Here is a 20,373-nt window from a genome sequence, read left to right as displayed (position 1 = left end):
TGCCTACTCCTTTTATAAACCCTGTCTGCGTAGGGTCTAGCCTACCCGTTTGTTTTGCCCAGAGTTCGAAGTCTTGCAAGAGCCCAGAGGCGAATAAATTACCAAGTGAATCCAGAAGGGCTATTGGGCGATAGTTCCTCACAACGCCCTTCTTATAGATTGGAACAATGATAGCTTCATGCCAAGTCTGGGGTAGAGATTTAAATCGTAAAATACGATCAAAGATCAATTTGGCCAGATGGCCCCAAGCCACGGGATGCTTTTTAAGCATCTGGCCCTGCGGCCCTCGAGGAACTTAACATTTCTGATCAAAAGCTCGAAATCCTCCACTTTAACTTCAATGTCCCAAGGATCATCAGTAATACTCGTATCATACTCCCCTATTTCCCCAGGATGAGAAAACAGAGTGGTATGATTTATCCTGAATGCTTCATTTACCTGACCGAGCATACTGTTAGCTCTAAACTGGCCTCCATTATTTATTATCTCCCAAATATTACGGACATTACTTTGGCAGACAGCTGTCAACATTAATTATGCATCCTTCTCTGCTCTTACCAGTTTAGTAGCAATTAACCAATTTTTTAAGTTTAATTAAATGCAACATATTTAAACTACAGGCAGAATTAATCTTTCTTCGGTAGGCTCTCAACTCTTCATCTTAAGGACCATAGGGTCAAAGCTATGCTTGCTTCTAATGACCCTTGAATTATTTTGGCTGGATTGCTCTGAGTAATCTTTCAAAATTCATGCATACTCAGGTTTTGACAGATCATTATTGGAATCGCCCTACTATCGATTTACTACAGCATGAATTTCCTTTAGTCCCAACCTTAAGCGGTTTTTGGACATGTTTACCTCCACCTTTGGCATCATAAGTCAAGGGTCAGTAATTCCACATTTCGCCAGCGAGATGGCAACCAAATCATGGTCACTATTTGTTTTTGATAATTGATCATTTCAAATCTATTTACACTTTGCCAATTCTACTGATTCTAAAACAATAATCCAGGCATGGCCTATGCAAGCCTCACCCCATGAGCACGGCACCAGGGATATCCCCAACAGTCTGGCCATTTAACATAGCCAGGCCACGGGCAGTCACTTATTGATACCATTGGGGTGCTTGGCCCGCTAGTTCACATTCGAATGGATTGTGTCCTCCATCATATTCCTCATCTACGACATGTAATGTCCACAGCATGGCGCCCGTAGCCTCAGTTGCGTTTTATCCCATAAACGTGTTTGCTTCAAGAACTCAGCATGCCTTGCTTTTCCTGTTGCAAAATTCGGTACTATGTCGTCTTCTTCCACCCCGCGACCCAGAGGTCGGTCTTCAAGAAATGTGGGGACTGCAGGTACAAGATGTCAATCACTGACCCGCATCGTATTTGCTTGTGGTGCCTGGGCGAGGACCACGCTACGGACGACTGCTCGAAGTGCCAGTCGTTGACTGCCAAGGCCTTGCGGGAGCGTAAGTGAAATTTGAAGGTAGGCCGTGTTTCCAATCCCAGTGTATCGACCCGACGAGCCGAGGGGGGACTCGCCTCATTGGAAGAAGTCCAAGAGTTCTAGGTCTCGGAGTGGTTCCCACCACTCTTCCTATTCGAGGCGGTCCAGGAAGCAGCGTCACCGTTCGCCGTCCTCGTCGGATGACTACCCAAAAAAGGGGGCATGCCCCCTAAATCCTCTACCCCCGAGGAATGGGAGTCTTTTCAGGAGCAAATGCTGCAGATTTTCCAATCTCAGGGCACAGTTCCATCCACGCCTTTGTTGGAAGCCGGCGAGGAACAGTCTTGACCCGACACTCGTGCGCCCTTGGTTGCTGGTAGTCGACGCGATAAGCATCGGGAGCCGTTGAGATCCCATTCGGACAAGGCATCGGGGGATCCCCAGAGTTGTGCCAGGTCCAGGTCACGGTCTTCGTCTCCAGCGAAACCGTCGAAGCCTGTGAAGTTGTCAAAGAAAATGTCGATGCCAGCTGCACCATGTCCTTCGAGTGTGCCTGTCGGGTCTTTACCTCCGGTCAGGCCCTCGAAGCCGTCGGCACCATTGTCGACGCTGACGGAACCGTCAACGCCATCGGTGCCGGCTGGGCACATTTTACCGGTGGAAGCACCTGCGGCTGTCGATCCTCCAAGGAAGGCTCCTTCTAAGTCTGTGAAACCTGTCTATGAAAATAGGTGTACTCCTTGACCTAGGAAGGAGTTTTTTCAGTCTCTCCAGAATATTTATGAAGATGAAGAGAGATCCGATGAGGAGGTGGGTCGTAATTTTCTAATTTCCCAGGAGAGTCGGATTGATCTGCGTCAGTCCTTGCATGATGCCAGTGGCCGGGACACTTCTCCTGAGATGGAGTTTGGTAAACCAGAACCTGGAGATCATGCCAAATCTTCTTATCGGAGACTGATGTTAAGGGTTGTAGAGTACCTGGGTTGGTCCAGGCCTCTGGTAAATATGATCAGGATGGCCTTACTAACATCTTGGATCAGGGTCCGTCCACTGACCCGGTGTTGCCATTTCATGTGGCATTGCAAAAGAAGTTGGCTGGTACTTGGAATGCCCCAGAGACTATTCCGGCGGTTAACAAGTCATTGTCAAGGAAATGCCGCCCATCCAGTAGCGACCCCGGTTACCTGTCCGCACACCCCACTCCCGAGAGTTTGGTGGTCCAGGCGGCTACGGCCACTTCAAAGCAGGCTGCGTCCCATGCCATCCCTCCTGATAGGGATGACAAACGCATGGCTGGTTGGACATGCAATGTATTTTCTGCTGGGAGTATGGCACTGAAATCGGCCAACTCCACCTGATATTTTTCTGGTGCCAGAGGCCCGCTTGAGAATGCGATCCCTTCAGTGGGCTCTACAGACTCAATGGTCCAAGTTCTCGGGCAGGATGTCAGATCTCCTTCATGTTCCAATCTCGGTCTCGCAGGAGCTTCTGTGGTGGTCTGATGAGAAAAATCTCATGAAAGGGAAACCTTTTTGGCAGCCATGGCCGGATGTCACCGTAGTGATGGACGATTCCCTGACAGGGTGGGGAGCCCATGCAAATGATCTGTCCATGACTGTCTCCAGACTTCACATCAATCTTTTGGAGCTGAGAGCCATCAGACATTGCGTGCCGTCTGTACGGGGTAAGAATGTCCTGATGACGGACAACACAGTGGTGATGCATTACCTCAACAATAGAGGAGGTGTAGGGTCACTACTTCTGTGCAGCGAGGCAACGCAACTCTGGTCCTGGGCAATTCACGAGGAAATGTCCCTATCGGTGGTTCATCTAGCTGGAAAGGAGAACATGGCGGCGGACACTTTGAGCGGGCAGAGCGCCGTCTCAGCTAGCTCAGGAAGTCCTTCAAGAGATCTTCACCCTTTGGGGAACCCCTCAAGTGGATCTGTTCTCGACCGGTGCCAACCGGAAATGCGAACGGTATTGCTCGAGGGAATTTCCTCAGAGGAACTCTAGTAGAGGCGTTCGCCGTGGAGTGGCTCTTCGCGCTACTGTACGCATTTCCTCCGATCCCAGTCATTCCTCAAGTTCTTAGGAGGTGGCAACTGTTCGGGACCCGCATGAACCTTATTGCTCCGTATTGGGCCAGGAGAGCGTGGTACCCGGACCTTCTAGACATGTCCATCTGTCCTCCAATGCATCTGCCCCTAAGAGAGGATCTACTCTCGCGGGAGGAAAGTCAGGTTCTCCACCCAGAGTTCCAGACTTTCAACCTTCACGCATGGTTTCTGAGAGGTTGAGATATAGGTATTGGGACCTCCCGGATGACGTAATGGAGGTGTTGCTTTCGGCTATGGTGCCGGGGAACAATGTCCCGTTGCCGTTGGTGTACGTTTTGGGACTGGTACAGAGGAAAGAAGGTTGATCATTTTCAATGCTTGATTCCGGAGGTTCTCTCCTCTTTGCTTTCTTTGTCCCACAGAGGTTTTCAGGTGGGCACCATTAAAGGTTATTTGGCAGCGGTGTCTATCTTTAAACGCTCTTCAGAGAAATGCTCTCATCTGATGGTTTTTGAAACGGCTCACAAATGTGTTCCCGCCGTTTCAGGTGCCGGTCTGGGACCTTAATTTGGTTCTGAAATTCCTGATGGTTGCTCCGTTTGAGCCTTTGCACTCTTGTCCGTTAAGGTTGTTGACATTTAAAACAGTTTACAATGTATTGCTCATCGCCCTCCCAGCCTACCCCTCAAGAATTTCCCATGCCATCATTACAACTTACATCACGCAAGGCTAAGTGCAGTTGATGCTGTGTTCTGGGCATGTGTGCCACACGTGAGGGGGAAAAAACACGAACTGAGGCTACGTGCGCTGTGCCTGCTACTTAGAACATCCGATGTCGTCACCCTCGACGGAGGCCCTCGAGGGACATCGACCTGACGCCATCGACGCAAGGGCGCCCTCTGCCCAAAATATTTCCGAAGCAGCACAGCTGTGGACATAACATGTCCTAGATATGGAATACGCTGGAGGAACATCCAGTCGTAAGAATGTTACCAGTTGGTAAGTAACTTTTTCTTCTTTGCGGGGGGACGTGGCCACGAGAACCATGTGAGGAGTCGCGTTTCGGTGGAGCCCCTGAAATCCTGAAAATGATCCTTGCTGACAGTGCACATACAGATGCACAGAAGCCTTGAAAAATGATATGCCTGTTTATGAAGGTGGCGCACACGCTCGACTAACTTCTGGAGCCCGTCAGAGATATGGGGCCAGAGTTCCGAACATTGATGTGGTCGCGCACCCATGAAAAGCGACACAAAATGGCGTACGATACAAGAGGACAAAGGACCCAGCCGACTGTACCAGGACAGTGAGGAAACAGCGACGAGCAGACACGGCCGCAGGGTGCTGTGCGCGTGTGCCCCCGCACAGCTGGTACGGGCGCTGATGAGCCAGTGCCTACGGACACGAAAGAGCGGAGCGGCTCCTGGAGTATTGCGGGGGGACTCCTAAACGGATCGCCCTCGGGACTCGCCTGCGCTGGAACACAAGCGCAGGGAGGAAGATCCCGCTCTCCAGCGCCCACATTGTATAATGCGGGACATCGCGGCTGGTCGCGGAGCAGCGCTTGGAAGGGAGGACATGTAATGGGGACATAGGAGCCCCGTGAAGCAAACATTGGGACGCCCGCAGAGCGGCCCGAACAGTCCCTCCCGAGGAGAGCCACGGCGGACTCCGTGATCGGAGAGCACCCGAGGTCCTGTTGCAGGAGAGCAAGGCACGGTACTAGCTGCCAGGAGTGGTGCACGCATGGATTACGGCTCGCAACCGACCTCGGATATATGCCGGGGGTGACCGCGCTGAGCTGGACAGCGGGCGCGTCCCCCAGGGCTCATGAACACACGCAGACTTGCCCTGAGTTGATCCATAGAGGATACATTGTTGCGCCGCACAAGTGGCAGGGGGCGCGGTTTACTAATAAGTAAAAAATAAACAGGCAATCCACACGCAAGAGGCGGCCACAGGAGAGGCCCGATGGGCCCTGCCTACACTGCCCTGCGGCGCAGCTTCAAGAGGACTGAAAAACAAGGGGCGAACGATAATCAACGGATGCTAAGCGAGGGACGGTCACAAAGGCTGCAGGGACCGCTCCTTCACCCCCAAAGCCCCCCCCACCCCACCTAAGGTTGGAGGCCCCGGCGAAGATCATGAGGGCTTCAAAATAAGGAAGTCAGTGGCAGCCAGCAGAGCCGCCTGTCACACGTGAGAGGCGCTGAGGGCATAACCTGGGGTATAAAGTGGAGTGGGGGACCCGCTGGAGCTTAACCCCAGCAAGCAACACCCACTGCTGGAGGCAGCCAGGCCCGCAACAACATCCAAACAGGACCACAAGCCCCGGGGGCAATGGCAGCGACCCGAGCTACCTGGAGTCGGGGCAGAAGAACAATAAGAAGTGATAGTGATTAAGTACATGGGAGAAGACAATCCACTCCGGACACGTACTAACAGAGCACGGAGACTCCCTCTACGGCCTCCCCCATGGGCCACTGCTGATTACGAAATGACCTTGGGGAACTGAAGGCCACGAAACGGAGTGCCCGCTGAGAAACGCACGACAACATCAAGATGGCCAACAAACAGGCTAAAACAAAGAGCAAACAACCCACGCTGGAAGAATATGCCAGAATGCCGCTAACGGCAGAAGGAGCAAGGAGAGAACCCCCACCACGGGCACTGACGCCATATGCAAAGATCAGCAAATCCTGGACGCAATAGCGGACCTGAAAATGGCATGGGAAACCAAACGGGAATCGGCTATGGTCGAATTGAAGACGGCACTGGAACTAATAGTAGGAGCGGTGCAGGAAGAGGTGAACCTCCGCAGACAAGATGTCAGAACGCTAGCGGAACGTACAGGCGAATTGGAAAAGGAAGTAGTCCCGAATACGGCTGCAAGAGCATCTCACAAAGCAGAGTTCCACATCTTTGAACAACATGTGAGCAACTTAGAAAACAGAGCGGAGGAAGTGGAGGGACGTACCCGGTGGAATAACATACGCATTGTGGGTTTGCCGGAAAGAGCAGAGGGACCTAACCCCACGGAATATATCAAAACAATGCTACTGCAAGAAATAACTGGAGGGGTGCTGACCCAAAGAGACCGATAATTACTAGGATCACGAATTATCGAGACAGGGAGAAAATCCTAGAGCATTTCCGGAAGGGAGGAACGATACAGAGGGCATCGGCAAACATAACGGCATTCCCGGATTACACCCTGTTGGTACAAAGCTGACGCATGAAATATGTTGCAGTGAAAAGAAGATTGCGGGAAGCGGGCTACAACATGTTAATATACCCGGCGAAACTGAAGGTGTACCACAAAAACGGAGCACTGTTCTTTGACACCCCAGAGGATGCGTCGGAGTGGCTTGACGCACAGAGCTGTCCACTGGAATCTGGTATCCAGAAGGAAGACGGCACAGCTAAGTAGAAAGAAGGCTGCGGTACTAACGGTGCTGCAGACTCAGACACTGGGACTTGAATATAAGATGGGGCTAAGACTGCTGGGACAAGGGGGCATAGAGCGAGAGCTACAAGAGACAATAGGGGCGCTATAAACGTGATCCTTGGAGCACGGGAATATAGTGCAAGATAAAGGAGCCTAACAGAACCCGCTCTCACATCCCCATGAATAGATTAGTTAATTGACCGGTAGACTGCCGACACCCTGCTGGGAACCTGATCTCGGCATTCTAAGAGAGGACCAAATGCGGGGGAGCCTGAGATTCAGGGATGGAGCTGGGCACCAGTTGGGGACGGGTAGGGAGGAGGGAGGGGTGGGAAAGTGTGTTGTGAATGTAGTTGGGGATGAAGGTGAAGGGGGGGGGGGGTTAGTTGGGGAGTTAATGTTGCAATTGGGCGGGGAACAAGCCCATATTCATGCCAAACTAGACAGGAGAGAGGAACAAAGAGGAAGGGATAAGGGACAAACCATGCATGGCGATGGGGAGTCTTAGAATTGTAACCTAGAACGTGAGAGGCCTTAATAGTTTCCTGAAGAGGAACAAAGTAATGATGTACTTGAGAAGGCTGAAAGTGGACATAGCGCTGCTACAGGAGACCCACCTTACTAAAGAGAAACTAGAGGTGGTTAGAAAAAAGTGGAAAGGGACCACCATAGGAGCGACGTACTCTGCTTATTCTAGGGGGGTGGTTACCTGGGTAGCACCTCATGTGCCCTTTCAGATGCTGCAGGCCACAGTGGAACCAGGCGGGAGGATACTGATGCGAGGGTTGCTGGAAAATAGAGAAGTAAGCATTATAAATACCTATGCCCCAAATCAGGACACGGTGGCCTATTTTAGGACTTTATACAGTAAAATCAGCCGCCATCTGGGGACTTTAACATTACGTTATGCCCCAAAATGGATAGGTCAGACAATAAACTAAAGAAGACCACCCCTGCCACGAAAGCATTACAGGCCCTGCTGAGAGATCTCGGATTAGAGGATATCTGGAGACAGCAACACCCGAAGGATAGGCACTATTCACACTACGCTGCCCCACATGGCCTGTACACGAGATTGGATTATATTTTTGTTGCTTTGGAACTCGTAGGGGAAATGATAGGCTCAGAATACAAGGTGAGAGTATTATCGGACCACTCCCCCGTGGTCTTGGAATGGAGGCTCAGGGCCGAGTCCTTGAAGGACTCGGCATTCCGAGAGGACTTAAGGGAGGAGATTGAGTACTTTGACATTAATACAGGGAGTCTGCAGTCAGAGGGAACCTATTGGGAGGTGTTTAAAGTGGTAGTAAGAGGCGCAGCCATCTCCAAATCCAGAGGGCTCCAAGGGGGCATAGCGCGAGAGCTACAAGAGACAGAGAAGAAACTGGAAGAAATGATGCCGAAGGAGGGCACCTCACAGGAGGACGCGGAACAGGTGAACTTACAACAACAAACTAGTAGGGAGCACTGGGGAAGACTATGTAAATTGAATTATAAAAAATATATTGAAAGCAACACGCAGGGGGAGATAAACCAGGAAGGCTGCTAGCATGGCTATATAAAAATGAGACACCGAGACCAGTTGTCAGAGAGATAAAGGGAGAGGAAGGTCAGATCTGGGACACCCAAGAGGGAGTGAACGAGGGGTTCCTTAGTTTCTATAAACGCCTCTGAGGACCCAGGGGAGGAGGCGGGACAAGTGATTCAGGAAACACTGGAAGATATAGGATTACCCAAATTAAACAAAGAACGGGAGAACTTGGACGCCCCAATCACAATAGAGGAATTAGAGACGGTGGTTCTGCACCTACCCACATGCAAAGCCCCGGGGTCGGACGGGCTCCCTAGTGAATTCTATAAAACATATAAGCAGGTCAAAACGGGCGCGATACTCTCCAATAAATGGCAGCTTGGTGGGGGCACTAGACAAGGCTGCCCTTGGCCACCCATGCTTTACATTCTGGCATTAGAACCATTAGCAAGCTGTCTAAGACAACAGTACGGGGAGATAAGATTCCATACGAAGGGGGTACCGCACCGGATATCATTGTACGCTGGTGATGTATTGCTGTACCTGCGCTTCGCAGAGGAAAACTTGCAGTATGTCCTGGAAGTGATGGACCGCTATGTGACCCTTTCGAGCATTGCAGTAAATCCCAAGAAGTCAAGCATTTTCCCCCTGGGGAGATATAGATGGGGTCCGCACAGGAGCCTACCTGTTTTGCTGATACCTTGGCTGACCAGGACATTCCAATACTTGGGGATTAACATATATCATGCGGACGTATATTAATACAATACGAAAAGGGCAGTGGAAGGCATCAAGAATGTGGGGTTCTGGGCAAAACTCCCCCCTGGCCATGACTGGTAGGGTGGCCCTGATCAAGATGGTGGTACTGCCCAGGCTTTTACATTTTTTCACGAACATCCCATACATGTTCCCTAAACGCTTCTTTACAAAGCTCCATATCTTATGCAGGGGCATCCTGTGACATAATTCCAGGAACAGGGTGGCCCTTTGGAAGCTGCAGAATCCATGTGATAAGGGGGGCATGAACCTACCGAATTTTCGAGATATACTACCTAGTAAGATGGCTGTTCGAAGAAGAGACGCCCGAAGCCAGACTGTTGAGCAAGGATTCTACCCCATTCTTTTGGAGAGAATTGGTGTGGCTGCCTCAATCGGAGATGCAAGGTAGCGCGAGACTGCCGGAACTGGGGCGGAAAATGTTCCGCAGAGCGTGGCAGATACCAGGGAATCCGACCCCATGCTCCACACAGGTGCTGCTTGTGGCGCTATGCGGGGAGGACACGCAAATGATAAAAGGGATCCGCAAATACTGGGATCCTCGGGGACATATGACAAGAGGGGAGGGTACTAGACATCCTGAAGATAATGGAGGACAACGGGGTACACATGGGACAATACATTATATATGAGAATTATTAAGCGACTGCGAGAAAGATGGCCTGAGTTAGTACTAGTGGAACAACCCGATACAGCCAATGAGACGATGTACGATATTTTGGAGGGCGGACACAAAATATCCCGAGTTTACGAATTATTGATGACCAGGGTGGGCAAGGAGTTGCTCCAATTGAGGCGGGACTGGGAGGAGGAGGCGGGAGAACCTTTGCTAGACAGACAATGGGAGAGGGCCCAGAGGTGGTATAAGGAGTCCCGGAATGCGAGGCTACAGAAGATCCAGTTATACATCACCCGCAGGGCATATATGACCCCTATTAGAATTGCCAGGTTTGGAAGCTTAGTGATACAGAAGTGCCCAAGGTGGGGGGTGGATGCCGGGATGATTCACATGTTCTGGGCATGCCCAGAAGTGGGCAGATTCTGGATGGAAGTTAAACAACGTCTGTCCCAAAAGGGGATTCAGTTGGAGGTGGAGTCAGTATGGGCATGCATGTCGGGGGGTTTTGTCAGACCACGCAACCTGAAGCACATTAGTAAGATGAAAGACTTAGCTTACATCTTGGCCAAACGGAGGATTGCAATGGGCTGGAAGTCAGCCCAAAGACCCAGAATAGAGGTGTGGTGGGCCGACCTCCTGAAATGGGCAGAAGCGGAGACGGTGGCATGGCATGAAGCTGTCACCAGGGGAGGGGAGGAGGAGGTAGGACCCCTGATAGAGTGGAGACATCTGGTGGCCACGATGGTGGGGCTCCCCCATGCCTAACTTGGCGAAGATGACACGCTTGAGAACAAGGTAGGGGATAAGACCCTAAGGAACGTATTCTGAGGTATTGAAGTAGGGGCTCGAGTTAAGGGGGCGGGAGGGGGGGGGGACTGTGATGCAAAACATGTGAAAATAATTATGTGAAGCATACATGTGAATGTCCCATATGTTGGTAAAGTTGGTGTGTTTATAAAACAACATTTTAAAAAAAAAACTTTTTCTTCTCTTTGCAGTACCCCACTCTCATTCAACAGGCAAACATTCAGATCCTCACATACTATGATATTCCTTGGCTCTCCTTCACACAGTTTTGTCAATCACCTCCATTACTAATTTGACAAAGTTCAACTTTTTAGACCTGTTCACCCTCCAATATATGTTCATTAACAAGAAAATCTCTTTTCCTGTTGCAATGGCTCGTTCTATCTTTTGAGACTGGATAGAAGAGCTTTGATTTTCCATGCTCAATACTGTGAAGCCCGAGCCTACTTTTATGAGCGTTAATAAGCCTGAATAGGGTTGGCCCAAGATGCCCTTGCCAGCTGAATTTAGAAAGGGCTCATAGCCATCACAAGCAGGCATAGTTCGACGCCGGGTTTCCTGCATACATATGTCATATTGTCCCAGATCCTGATGTTCATTAAAGAAAGGGTTAACGCCATGCGTATTCCATGAGCAAATACGTAGATCCAGTTCCTCCTCCTTAGCCACAGCCTATTTAGGATTTTTCGCTGCCAGTACCCCAGCCAACCACTCCCAATTTGATTTTACTGTGTCCTTTACTTGCGGCCCATTAGGTGTGAGACCTGTTTTTCTGCATATCCGGTTATCTGTGGTAAATTGCAAAGCATGCAGATCGACTTTCCCTCTTCGCTGCTATGGATAATTCTCACTAGGGCTTGAAATCTTCTTGTTTCTTAAGAAGGTTTTTCCTTGTAGGGGGCCAGGTCTCACTTGATTCTGGGTCCCTACCAAGGTTTGCCGGGGAGGTTTCCTGCATTTTTAGCTTTTCGCCCTCATCTGGATCACTAAAATCATACCCTTATTGGCCTTAGCTTCCCACTTGCTAATAAAAGCTGTGTTTTAATTTCCACCAATACCAAATGAAGGATAACAGAGTCAATCTTTTTTTCAGTTGCAAATTCCACCACCTTTATGTCCTCTGAGATAATATTCTTAAGAGGAAATACACAGTGGAATAGGTTCATCACATTGTGACTGTTTAGGATAAATGAACCTGGCCCATCTAGAATCCTCTCAAGATGGACTTTACAGCAATCATTCACAAAGGGCCTCCTAACATTTCCAGCAGTTTGTTGTGACCTCTTTTTAGTTTTCTGATCATACTGCAATTTACGGGGTCCACTTCTTTCCACCACTATTGGGGTTTTCTCTTTTTTTCTTGGGACTTAGTCCACTGGACTTCCCGGTCATATTGGGCCTTTTGTATTTGTCTTTTCTCATCATTTGAATGCCATCTCTGGCGATGTTGCCCGGGTAATGATTTTTTCAAAGTGTACGCTGCGCCTTTTGTGTTTGTCTTTTCCCTTTTAAGGACTTAGTAGACTTTTCTAAGGGTTCTGGTCGAGGGGTGGGGGTCTATTTTCCATTGTTACACCTTTCCACTCCTGTTGGTGCGAGTTTTCTGTTATCAGGCACGCCTGCTTTTTTATTTCGGCCCATTCAGAATCACTTAGATTATTCCAATCTCCATCACGTTCTTGGTCAATGACTTCGACCAAATTACTTAAACAGGTGCCTTCCAGATTACTTAATTCCTCCCCTTGTGCACTCTCTCGATCTACTAACTCATGTAGCGACAGCTCTTTTCTTGTCTTTTAGCTGGCTGCTGTATAATTATAGGTGGTGGGGTTCTCGGGTTTCATAGAAAAGCCCTGGATCCATTTGATCGCCCATTTTTCTTAGCTTCTTACAAGAGGCACCCAGAGCTTCCTTTTTGTTCACCTTAGAAACCTCTTCAGGGAGCTTCTCTTTAGAAACAATGTTAGGCACCACTTGCATTTCTTTTTGACCAACCTTAGAGGACTCCAATAATGACTTCTTTTTAAATATGGAGAATATGTTGGCATCCTTTCCCAGCCCATTAAGTTCAGAGGGTCATGGTAATTGGGGGATTCCCACAGGGTACAGGTACTCCCTTAGTTTATTTTATTCTTTCTGTATTTTCCCTATTAGGAGAACCCCTTGCTGTTTCTTTCCATTTCAACCTCATCCACATACAATCCTCCATTAGAGCTTCCATTAATAGGGATCTGTCACAAGACTCTTTTGCCCATGTTGCATAAGCGATTCTGGCACCGGTTGGCTGAGTCAGGAGAGTGCATTCTCCCAGGGCTAACTCCCCCCCCCCCCCCCTGCGCTAATCTAAATTTAATGGGGAAGATGATTTTTCGGGTGGAAAAAGGTTCTGTCTCCTGTCCTTAGCGAGGGACGCACCGTACAGTATGGAGGAAAGGGGACTATGGAGTAGGCATACGTAAGTCACTACGGTGAGTGACTTATAATGTATTATGACGTTATAATTGGTATTACTCGTCTTCCTCTTATACCGTACAGCTGTGTATATTATATACTCGTAATGATGGAACATAGTGAGAGGGACCATGCATGGGGAAGGGAAGATGGGAGCGGAAGGACTAATGCATTTAGCATGGGAGATTTGTTTTTTTTTTTTTTTTACATTGCTGATTCATCTCATTAAATTGATCTTTCTCCTCCATCCTACTTTCTTGGAAAGGATGATCTTAGGAGCTGCGTTGTATACTGGAAAATTATAATAAAAACTAGGATTAAAAAAGAAAAGACAACACTACCATGCCACTAGCCATGGCCGCTGGCTTTTCCCCCATAACTGCGGGCATAATAACTATGTACTACAGATACCTGTGGTTATCAGGAAAATCAATGAAAAGAAAATGGTTCATTGCCCTCCAGGTACACTAACCAGGTGCCCCCTCATCTGTGCCTGCTCACCTCGACCACCCTCAAGTCCTCCCCACTTCCCCAGCCCTCTCCCATTCCCCCAACAGTTGTTTCCTTGATGCACTTTAATTCCTGATGTCGGGTAGCAGTGGTTAACCTGTCTAATAATCACAGCTACCATAAAAATGTTGTCCTTCGTGTTCTAAACTTCATCCCTAGCCCCCCCCCCCTCCTGTTTTTTTTGTTCTTAAAAACTTTATTATTTTTCAACCAGTCTTTCCCAAACATTGCAGGGTGGAGGGGGAAGCACGTCCATAATTGTCTAAAGAATTTTGTCCAAATCCGTTGCACGAGTCAAAAGTTAATAGCAATTCATTTTTTCAGGTTCCCTATGGGAGTCCGACTCTCCTTAATTATAGGGAGGCAGTATATTTTTATAACAAAATTGCATCCTAAAAGCATCTCAACCTCCTCGCAGAGGGAGTTGGCTTGTGGGACCTGGCAGTCCTGGGTGAGGCATGACCGAACCCGGGGGCAGAGTCAGGTGCCTTGCTCTATTTGAGCCACTCTGTCAGCCTACTGTAGCGATCCTTCTTGGTGAAACCATGGCAGACATTGCATCCCATAACTTAACCCTTACCAGGCCGCTAGCCATGGCCTTCGGCCGTGCCCAATGTATATTTTACAACACTACCAGGCCCCTAGCCATGGCGTTCGGCCGTGTCCACTCTGCATGTGTATCGGCCCTGGCTAGTGAGCATCTCCTTTGCCTGTGCCCACTCTATATTTTAAAATACTACCAGGCTACTAGCCGTGGCCTATGGCTTCTTCCCCATAGCTGGGGGTCTAATAACTGTACTACAGATAGCTGCCATTATCTGTAGTTATCCGAAACCTGCAGTTATCGGGAAAACAGTTATCGGGAAAACAGACCAAAGAAAATGCTTCCCTGCCCTCCCAGGCACACACAAAGGGCCCCCCCTCATCTGTGCCTGCTCCTCCCACCCCCTCAAAGGTCTCCGCACCTCCCCAACCCTTTCCCATTCCCCCCCTAACAGTCGTTTCCGTGACGCATTTTCATTTCCGATGTCGGCTAGCCGCTGTTATCCCGTCGAATAACCACAGCTGCCAGAAAAGTGTGTGCTTTGTGTTCTAAACTTGGTCCCTAGGCCCCCCACCAACTCCCAAATTTCACAGGGTGTCCTCTTGCCCCCCCTAACCTCATGGTATTTCATTGTTTTTGACCTGCAAATAGCATTTTTCACGCTTTTCGGGTAGCCGTGGGTATACCTGTGGTAATTTCTTGCATCAAACAAAAATGAAATGGCAAATTTTCAGTTCTGAAAAGCCTGCCTGCTGCAATACACCATGGGAGATATACCTTTAATTTTGGGAGAAGATGGCACCTCCTTCTCCGTCAAATATTTAAAAACTCGGTGCAATAACTCCAGCTCAATTTTACGAGTCAAAAGTTATTAGCAATTTTTTTTAATTTACTGCAGTTGCTGCACATCCTTCTTGTGTATTCCTCAACCTTCTTTTGGTCCTGCTCGTATGCTTGGGGCAGACCTTCCATCTACACTGGTGTCTGGGCCCTTTTACTGCCTCTTCATACTGTTTTCTGCCAGACCCCCCCCCCCCCCTGCCTTGGTGCTGGAAGTTGCTGTCACCTGGAAGTGTTTTGGGGCCCTAACACCCCATCTCATAACATGGGTTTGCACTGCCAGGAAGTGGGGTGGGACTCTTTAGTCCCAATCCGCCAACTGGTTTAGTCTAAGTGGTATGCAAATTTTGACGCCAGTGGTCCTGATTGGACCACTGCTTGGGAGGGGGCGGGGTGTGTGTGTGTGTGTGTGCCAGATCTGTCATTGGCTAATGAGTTTCAGCTCTTACCTGGTTTTTTGGATATGAAGACCCCCTGCACCCACTCTAGAGAGATCCTGGAAGAAACCGAAGGAGCCAAGTATCCTGTTCAGCTGCAAGACCAGCAAGCAGACCAGAGACCCGTTGGGAAAAGGCCTGGCGACCAACTTCTGCTGCTGTCCTCTGGAAGAGTCATATCTTGTAGGTGATCTTCAGCAGTCCTGCAAGGGAGCTGCGACCCAGCACGGAGTCCCACAAAGATCTTTCGGAAGTGACCCTGGATCACCCAGTGGCTGACTAGCTCAGAGTTTGGGCTACTGTGCTGCAGACGTCGCCATTCCGAGTTGAGGCCTGGAACTTGCGGGATCCTCAGACTGTGCTATAAGACTCACCACTGCTAAAGTTCATTGTCCTACCTTCAAGGGCACCCAAGATAGGAGGCAAAGTGTGATCCTCCTGCGTTGGCGTGCATCAGTGGCCGTCGCTCGAAACTGCTTTTCTCTGACTAGTCCTGTCTTGAGAGGGGCCCTGCATAGTTATTTTTAATTTTCCAACCTGAAGACCTTGCACCAGCATTGGTCGTCGACCAGAGAAGTGCTTGAACCTGCAATCCCTGAGGATCAAGGGCTGTAGCTGACAGGAAAAGCGACCTCCCGCCTCTTCAGCAGACCTGTCCAAGTCCTGTGAAGAAACGGAGTATGGGGGATGAGTTATATCCCCTTACAAAAGTTTGGTAACTTTTAGAAACTTTTTTAATAGTTTGACTTTTTCCGTTGCTTGTTCACACAAGCGCTCCGAACGTTGGGGACACTTTTGTTAGTTAGAACAACTTGTCCTCTACCACTTGCAACTTTCATTGGACCCCAGATAGCATAACAAACTGATTCCCGCAATAATATATTTGTGGTAACAGGAAAATGTAAAAATCTTCCCCGTCCTCACTTGCACTCATCACGTACCCCACCCTCTTTTCATGGTACACATGCTCCCATCCCTTATGTTTTGCCTCCCCGACCCACCCAGTGATGCATTTTCTTGCACATCCCATCCTTCATTGTGCTCTAGACCGGTCCACTCGCATGATGTGCCATATTATGAATGTTTTTCCCCCCATTCATTTGTCTATTCCTCGATGTACGCCTCATTCTCTGTCCATTCGTCTTGAGAATCTAATTGAGACAAGCTCATCTTAATTCCTGCACTGTGAGGCCTGCGGAAGGCTTGACCCTCCTTGAATTGCATGGCAGGGGTTGCACAACACTGCTTCTATCTCACCTAGACTCGCAAGCCACTTCCTCTCTCATGGAAACATAAAACAGTTGGCTTTGGCAACCCATCTTTTTTTTTTTTTTTTTTTTTAAAGGTTAATTGACTGATGGCAAATATTTGGTGCCCTTTTTTATTACAACTAGTGAATTTCCTCGATTGTGGCAATAAATGTAAACAAAAGTAATGTCCTGTGCTTTGTTTGTAGCTGCACACAACTATCAACATTTGTGAATTTGCATTTATTTATTTATTTTTTAAAATTTTGCTGTAGGAGGTTAAAGACAAAATGTGCCAGCGGGCCATTGAGAAAATAAAGACACAGCTAACCAAAGGTAGCAGCATAAATCAAGACAAGGTTCAGGGATCGGCAGAAACTGAAGTGACAAATCCACAACAAGTTGAAGGTAATGCAATTGAGTGGGACTACAAAGTCTTTTGTTCAATATGTGTTGCTCTACATGCCATTTAGCCATTTCTGGACACAAAATGTATGATCGCTTTTAATTAATATCCATCCTTGTTCATAACATTCTGAACATAACCTTTTTTAAAGATAAATCCAGATAAAACCAAAAATATTAGTCATTGATGATACAACCAACTTCTCCAGCATTGGGTCTGGCATGGATTCACATGCTCATGAATATTCCCAATCGTCGGGCTGGGAATCCTCTGTAAAGAGAATCAGTTTTTCATTTCTGAACTGGCTTTCTCCTAACAACTGATCACTGAGCTCTGGGTCATACTGCCCCTAGCCAATGACTGCTTTCTACCTAACCCCTCCTCTGGCAGCCATCTTCAGATTGTTACCCCACATTAAGTGTTGGGAGTCGTCATGCCTAGCTCGCAAGCTTTTAATGCGTGTTTCGCTTTTTGGAAGCGTTTTACTCTATTTTTCGGTCAATCGAGCCTTGTGCTCCATCGATCATCCTTCCGATTATCGGAGACCCGTTCTCCGGATTCTTCAGCGCCCCTCAAGGGCGGATTTTGTAGAGTTTCTTCATGGAGGCTTCCAGAAGATTCTTCAGGCCTACGCCACGTCGACGGCGAATTATTATTCCACCCCCCTTTTCAAGCTTTGCTCGACAGCGACTTAAGGAATGTCTTCTCGGACGACAACCATTCCCAGTACCTTCATTGCCTGTACACGACGCACAAGGTGGACGATTGTGCATTTTTCCTGCAATTCTTGACACGCACGTTGAAGGTTCGACGTAAGCGACTGAATGAGTGGCTGCAGGCCAAGGCCTCTGTACCGGGTGGTTCCCAGGGCATGTCACTCCTGGATCCGGGAAAGCTGAGCGGTCTTCGAAGTCCTTTTGAGGGCACCCCCACCTGTAGCGGTCCAACAAAAGGCCAAGCATCGCAAGTCCGCTGCCACCGGGAGTGCCGTTGCGGCAGGCTTCTCCGCAGCCAGGGCGTGTCTGACATCTCCAGCAACTTTGGTTGCCAGCCAACGCTCAGGATCTTCATCCGAGAGGAAATCGGACCATCAAGGCAAACTCAAGGTGGCTCAAGAGACGGCCATGGAGAAGTCCAAAGCTAGCCTGCACTTGGTATTTAGGCTCCGACCCTCCTCCTAAGGAGAAGGCCAAGCAGGACAAGGTGTCCAAGACGGCCAACAAGGCCAAGCAGGACAAGGGACCGGTCCTGACTGTGAAGGCCCAGGTATACCCGACGAAGGCTCTGCCTTCCATTGAGCTGGTGATGTCCGTTTCAAAGGCCGCCGAGGCGGACCCGCAGGGCGCCCTTCCGAAGGCAAGAGATTCCCTTCCTCCCAGGAGGAAGGCGACGTTCCAGCTCATTGCGAAGACCCTGAAGATGATGATGCTGGTCATCTCCCCAAGACCTTCCCCTCTGGACACGGAGAAGGGGGAGGGGTGTGGAACGGAGGTCCGCAAGGGCACGGTTATCTCCTCGGAGTAGGTGCTTGTCTACCTTCAGACCATCCAGGAGGACGAGAACATCGGGGTCAGTCCTTACGATGAGGGCGCCGATGACGAAGATACCGTTGAAGAAGGCAACGGAGAGCCTCAGGTCGACGAGGGCCTTGTCTCTCTTCCTGCACCTCAGCTTTCTATTCAGACTCCGCCTCAGCTGTCCCTAGAGACCTCTGTTACATACACTGATCTACGAGATACAGATGAGGATGCCTGTTCTGCCAACAGCCCCACCCGTGGCTCCAGTGGCGGCTGACCCTCTGGCAACGGGAGAACCGCCGGCTAAGAAGAGAAAGAGGCACTGTTAGGGAGAATTCTCTGTAAAGGCTAATTTCCCAAACCTAGTGAGTCCCCCAGCAGCTTTGCTGGATTTTTGGGGTTTAATGTTTTCTCCTGCTAAGAGTGAGACTCTTTCTCCCACTCTTAGGCATGATTTGAGAATGTCCTTTGACTATGTAATGTGTTTCGTGGGCTATGGGGTCTTTTACTCCATAGGACTTCATGTGTTTTTGGTATGTTACACAGCACCCTCAGTGCAGTAACACAGGGGTGTCATAGTGACCCCCAAACATAGACGCCATACTCTGGGACTGACTACTGTCTCCCAGGGCATGTAAAGTCACCACTGGCTTTAATAGTCTTAAATTGTGAACAGAACCAGTACAAACCATCATATTGTGGAAGTACTGGTAGGGGTAATTCGATTGCCCCTGGGTCTGTTTTTCAAGGGGGCACTGTCCAGCCCCCCCTTGTCGAGTTTCTGGCTGGTGGCAGTGGATACCACACGAAATATTCCACCGGAATATTTCCTATGGGATTTTCTCATTCATTTTAAACGCACCACTTTTTGGTGCAATGTTAAAGATACCGCTGGGTTATTTATTTAATATTTATTCCCCGGTTGGGTCTTTTTGCCAGGACTCAGTTTTAAGATGGCGGTTGTGTTCGCCTCTGAAACTCTAACCCAAGTCGAGCCCTTTGTTCCACTTTTTGGCGGGCTTCTCCACAGAAGCCCTCCAAATGGTGCCACTCTGGGGTCAACATGATGTGTGGGAGGGGGATTAGTCACCCTGGATTGAGTTGCCTTAGCAACTCAAGTCGCACTCTTGGGTGATTGGCCCAGTGGTGAGCCGTCCGGCTCACCACTTAGCATGTTTGAGTGACAGCTAGGCTGATGAATGGGGGTTTTGCTGCATAAAAGCAGGGCTTTGGGGACTGGAACTTCAGAAGTCGACACAGTATCTAAAGAATCCCGAGAGGGGAGAAGCTGAGCCATCTACAAAGACGACACCACCGGTGGACCCCTGCTGTACGAAACTCACCACTTTCCCGATGACAGAGTTGATCTTCTTCCAGGAGAGTCGTCTTCCCTTTGAGCTGGTGGGACCAACCAGTTCTCCTTTTTTTCGCCTCCCAGGATCGTCTTGTGGTCGAATCGCCCGTGCCAAGCACCTCGGCGGCCGGATAGCCACGCTTCACCACTACCGCTAATAAAAGGGTAATACCTTTTAACCGGGAAACTCTGCGGCTGGTTTCTTCCCTGGCAGTGCAACGACCTCCAGCTTTCCTCCACGTCGAGATCTTCTCTTCCCCTGGACGAAGCTCCGACTTGCACCCGCTGCCAGGAACAACTGCCCCCGCTGGAGCTTTCTCACCATTTCAGGTACTGTGTCCCGATTGGTCTCCCTTGCAACAGACTGTCCAAG

At 49.3% G+C, this 20,373-nt stretch overlaps 1 protein-coding gene across 2 annotated transcripts in view; it reads left to right on the top strand.

The window, feature by feature from the left end:
* Nucleotides 1-20,373, top strand: part of NCAPG (non-SMC condensin I complex subunit G) — an 859,779-nt gene that overhangs the window by 614,999 nt on the left and 224,407 nt on the right. For both annotated transcript variants that reach the window (XM_069631905.1, XM_069631906.1), the window contains exon 19: nucleotides 16,999-17,131. In XM_069631905.1, the coding sequence (XP_069488006.1) occupies nucleotides 16,999-17,131 (133 nt within the window). The remainder of the gene's footprint in view (nucleotides 1-16,998; nucleotides 17,132-20,373) is intronic.

The sequence above is a fragment of the Ambystoma mexicanum genome, chromosome 6q (assembly GCF_040938575.1).
Source record: "Ambystoma mexicanum isolate Mex_15411 chromosome 6q, UKY_AmexF1_1, whole genome shotgun sequence".
NCBI classification, from domain to species: domain Eukaryota; kingdom Metazoa; phylum Chordata; class Amphibia; order Caudata; family Ambystomatidae; genus Ambystoma; species Ambystoma mexicanum.
This window is presented reverse-complemented; position numbering and strand designations above follow the sequence as displayed.